Source organism: Triticum aestivum, chromosome 2D (genome assembly GCF_018294505.1).
Source record: "Triticum aestivum cultivar Chinese Spring chromosome 2D, IWGSC CS RefSeq v2.1, whole genome shotgun sequence".
NCBI classification, from domain to species: Eukaryota; Viridiplantae; Streptophyta; class Magnoliopsida; order Poales; family Poaceae; genus Triticum; species Triticum aestivum.
This window is the reverse complement of record NC_057799.1, coordinates 525,504,288-525,508,992: the sequence shown is the minus strand read 5'-3', so window position 1 is coordinate 525,508,992 and position 4,705 is coordinate 525,504,288. Positions and strand designations below refer to the sequence as shown.

The 4,705-nt window shown below is 53.8% G+C and overlaps 1 protein-coding gene across 1 annotated transcript; it reads right to left on the bottom strand.

The window, feature by feature from the left end:
- Nucleotides 1-2,529: 2,529 nt before the first annotated feature.
- Nucleotides 2,530-4,095, bottom strand: LOC123054225 (uncharacterized). Its single transcript, XM_044477945.1, has 2 exons — nucleotides 3,932-4,095; nucleotides 2,530-3,821 (listed from the first exon to the last, which is right to left on the bottom strand). Exons 1-2 carry the CDS (start codon nucleotides 4,032-4,034, stop codon nucleotides 2,530-2,532), a joined length of 1,395 nt encoding a protein of 464 aa, XP_044333880.1. The 5' UTR covers nucleotides 4,035-4,095.
- Between the last annotated feature and the right edge of the window lie 610 nt (nucleotides 4,096-4,705).

Below are 4,705 nucleotides of genomic sequence, written 5' to 3'. Positions count from 1 at the left end.
TCCCCCTGGTTCTCGTTTCTACTCCTGTATGCCAACGCTTGTTTCTGGCAGCATTGTTCTTACTAAAACGATTCATTCAGTAAATCTGCTAGAAGAATACCAACGCTTGATTCTGCTTTAGTTCTTTCTCAGATCCCTCAAAGCGGCATGCGGCTGTTGTTTGTACTGTCTTCTACTACCTCCGTGTTAGGGAACTAGATGTCTCTGTCGATTACAAGCCCGAATTACAGTTGCTAGTCGAGTCTCCATTCCCTCTGCAATACGAGTTGCCCGCAACGATGGGCTTGTGTGCGGCGAGACGTCCAAGTCATGCTTCTGGAACGGCTGCATCGAATTGACAGCTTTGGTAGCAGGACAAACGAGGTCGGCGACGAGCTCATGTGTGGCTGCTGGGAGTAGCGATGCCGTCGTGACTGGATACGGGAATGAAGTGGCACCAACTTGGTTGGAGCATTTCGTCGAACAGGTGGAAGAGGCATGCCGATGTAGACAGGGGACGCACTGCGGGGAACAGCAAGGACCTCATGGACCTTGTTGGTGGAGAAGGAGACGCTTGAGAGGACGGCAAGCTCGAGGGCGACGTCCGGAGTGGCCGCCACGAGTGTGTACTCATCCGGTCCTGCAACAGCGACGCCGCGGGTGCTGTCGGCGAAGGAATTGGGTGACGGAACTTGGACGTGGAGCGGCGGGTTGATGCTGGCCATCACAGGAATGTTGAGGGCGCCGAACTTGTCACTGAGGTCGATGACGGACTCGTGGTAGATGGTGGTGACCTTGTCGATGTTGTCGGTGATGGCGACCTGGTGCGAGCATTTCGTCAAACATGTGACATGCACCATTGCGCTGCAGGCAGGGAGCGCGTCGTGGACGACCTCGACAACCTCCTGGGCCTTGCCTGTGGAGTAGGAGACACTAGGGACGGGGGACGACGCGTTGGTTGTGCTCTCCGGCGAGGTGGCGGGCGGTGGTGGATTTTGGACATGGGTGCCCAGTTTCTCGGCGAGGGACCTTATGGCGTTGGTGTAGGCATCAAGGCTGGCGTCAAGCCGCTGGAGATACTCCTGGATGGACGGATCCATGGTTGATTCCCTCGGATGGTGGTGGTGGAAAAAATGTATGGCAGAATTTGAGGAAGGGTGGTGCCTGGCTTTGAATACCAGATGTTAGGGAACTAGATGTATCTCTTGATTACAAGCCCGAATTACAGTAGCTAGCCCTGATTACAAGCACGAACTAGGATACAGGAAGAGGGAAGCGAGAGGGAGAAGAAGAGAGCCGCCGCCACCGGGTTCGTGATCCTCCGCGGATGCCTCGTCTGTCCCTTGGCCCTCGTACTCGTAGTCGCTGTTGTAACGGGCCGGCTGGGCCCAGCCCCTCACTAACAGCCCAACATAGCAAGGGGGCTGACATCCCCTCCCCCTTAACAGCCCGCTTGCCCTCAAGCCGGCAGCAGGTATCTGGGGACAGGAGGGCGTGCACGATGCGTGCATCGCGTGTTGCTTCTTCGCCGACTCAAGGACCCTGCACATCCAGTCGCCGACATCCCTCCCTCCATGAGACTCGGCTTGACCCTAAGCCGACATCGCCGCCTGGGTCCCATGGTGCTCGATGTTCCTGGGCTTGGTTGGAGCCGCGGCGGTAGCCGAAGTCAAGGTAGACTGCAATGATGGGGAGGTAGTACTTGCGGCCAATGAAAATCCCGTCGAAGAACGTGGTGATGGCGTAGTCGTGGCTAACACCGCCGCGGTCGAAGCCGAGGTAGCACTTGTGGTCGGTGGAGCTTTGCGCGAAGATGGCGGAGACGGTGATGACACCCGTCCCTTCTTGAAAATGCCCTTGAGTCGATAGGAGTCCAAGCAGTCGATGCAGTGAAATGTCGCTCATGTGGACGAGGAAGCGGACAACTAAGATGATGATACACATCCCTCCTGCAAAGACCTCCCGGCGAGCCAATTCCAATGACAAACGTAATGCGAGCCCTCCAGGATCCCAAGAACCGCCCCGCTGGTGGAGCGGAGAAGCTGAACAGAGCTGAAACAGGAAGCAGATGTTGTTGTAGGCATCAAGCTGCGTGTTAAAAATGCCCAGTAGACACGCCAGGAATAGCACAAGCTCATACGACACATGTTGTACTGGAAGTTCTCTAGTTAGACTATTGCTGGAAGTAGTATGGCAGATAGCATTGCAGTCTGCTACTCCGGATCGACCATCCGGTCCAGATGCTTGTGAAACAACCTTGCTGTTTTTACTGCTCCCAGACTTCTCTAACCATTTGCCAAATAAGCCTGAGGTAGTGCACACGCACTTGTACTGAGTGTTACCAATCTGTATGCTTGCATAAGTGGGAATCACCGAGGGCTGCACTGAAGCATCTACAGATATAGCAGGAGTACCTAGACTTGCCATTAGTCCAAAATATGCACCAGGTGGTCTCTGATTGAAAGAGAGTAGCAAACTTCGGTCGTGAGAAATTCTCTGCTCACACTTATGAACAACAACAGCATAAGTTTCGTCCAATTTCATATATGTTCAAGCATCTGTGAAAAGTGCCCATACTAATGGATTCTTGTCCTCTGATGTTCTCTTTTCCGTAGGTGGCCTGATCAATAGTATCCAATCTGGTGTACGTTTGAAGAAGCAGCACTGAAAACTGGTCAGTATGGCAAGCTCTTCAATTGCTCTTGGCTCAAAAATTGCTAGTGCATTGGCATGCTCATTACCCTTGGATAGAGCTGACCACACATTCAGTGCTCGAACCCCACGTGTACTGTTCGGCAATTGCATGAAAAAGATGTCCATTTTTATCTTCAGCTGGGTGGTGTCTTGATTGAAGTCGAATAGTGGCGATGGTTTTGGTCGTAGCTTGGTTCCATGGTAACTCTGTAGCTCAGTTGAAACAAAGAACCTACGGGTACAAGAAGTTTCTCGAGCTTGAGCATGAAACTCATAGTATGACTGCAAAGAAGATATAACTGGCACCCGTTCCGCATCAGTGAAGTTCACAGTGTCTTTTTGTTGCATTAGTTGCTGACTCGGAGTAGGAAGAGATCTTGGCACCAGAGGGATCCAACAAATAGCCTTCTCTAAAAGAAATGTTTTCTGTTGCGCAATTTGCAGACACCACCAGGATTCTCTCATCATATTTAGATCACTAGAAAAATTCTTCTGTATGCGGTGTCCACGGTGATTACCCACAAGATCTCCAACATGACATGATTCCATTGGAAAGCTGCTACTAGTCAAAGCCATGTCAAGCACCTGGGCAAACTGAAATGGATGTTCCCTGAATGTCCATGCATGAAGGCCATGAACAGAAGTAGTCACTGAGAAGTTCCAATGGGCAACACTAGAATGACAGACTTCTGATGGCATACCGATTGCAAACGACGGCCACAGAATGGGTCGAGTCTCCATTCCCTCTGCAATACGAGTTGCCCGCAATGATGGCCACGGCATCGGCCGTAGCAGCAGGCGGCCCTGGTGGCTTGTGTGCGGCGAGACATCCAAGTCATGCTTCCGGAACGGCTGCATCGAATTGACGGCTTTGGTAGCAGGACAAACGAGGTCGGCGACGAGCTCACGTGTGGCTGCTGGGAGTAGCGATGCCGTCGTGACTGGAGACGGGAACGAAGTGGCACCAACTTGGTTGGAGCATTTCGTCGAACAGGTGGAAGGCGCCATGCCGATGTAGACAGGGGACGCACTGCGGGGAACAACAATGACCTCATGGACCTTGTTGGTGGAGAAGGAGACGCTTGAGAGGACGGCAAGCTCGACGGCGACGTCCGGAGTGGCCGCCACGAGTGTGTCCTCATCCGGTCCTGCAACAGCGACGCCACGGGTGCTGTCAGCGAAGGAATTGGTTGACGGAACTTGGACGTGGAGCAGCGGGTTGATGCTGGCCATCACAGGAATGTTGAGGGCGCCTAACTTGTCACTGAGGTCGATGACGGACTCGTGGTAGACGGTGGTGACCTTGTCGACTTTGTCGGTGGTGGCGACCTGGTGCGAGCATTTCGTCGAACATGTGACATGCGCCATTGTGCTGCAGGCAGGGAGCGCGTCGTGAACGACCTCGACAACCTCCTAGGCCTTGCCTGTGGAGTAGGAGACACTAGGGACGGGGGACGACGCGTCGGTTGTGCTCTCCGGCGAGGTGGCGGGCGGTGGCGGATTTAGGACATGGGCGCCCAGTTTCTCGGCGAGGGACCTTATTGCGTTGGTGTAGGCGTCAAGGCTGGCGTCAAGCCGTTGGAGATACTCCTGGATGGACGGATCCATGGCTGATTCCCTCGGATGGTGGTGGTGGAAAAAATTATGGAAGAATTTGAGGAAGGGTGGTGCCTCGCTCTGAATACCAGATGTTAGGGAACTAGATATCTCTCTCGATTACAAGCCCGAATTACAGTAGCTAGCCCTGATTACTAGCACGAACTAGGATACAGGAAGAGGGAAGCGAGAGGAAGAAGAAGAGAGCCGCCACCGCCGGGTTCGTGATCCTACGCGGATGCCTCGTCTGTCCCTTGGCCCTCGTACTTGTAGTCGCTGTTGTAACGGGCCGGCTGGGCCCAACCCTTCACTAACATCCCAACATAGCAAGGGGGCTGACATCCCCTCCCCCTTAACAGCCCGCTTGCCCTCAAGCTGGCAGCAGGTATCTACGGTCAGGAGGGCGTGCACGATGCGTGCATCGCGTGTTGCTTCT

Coding starts and splice junctions, on each gene's coding strand:
- LOC123054225 (XM_044477945.1), bottom strand. CDS start 4,034: ATGTCACATGTTCGACGAAATGCTCGCACCAGGTCGCCACCACCGACA. Junction 3,822..3,931: donor GTCATCGACCTCAGTGACAA/GTTAGGCGCCCT, acceptor TCGCTGTTGCAG/GACCGGATGAGGACACACTC.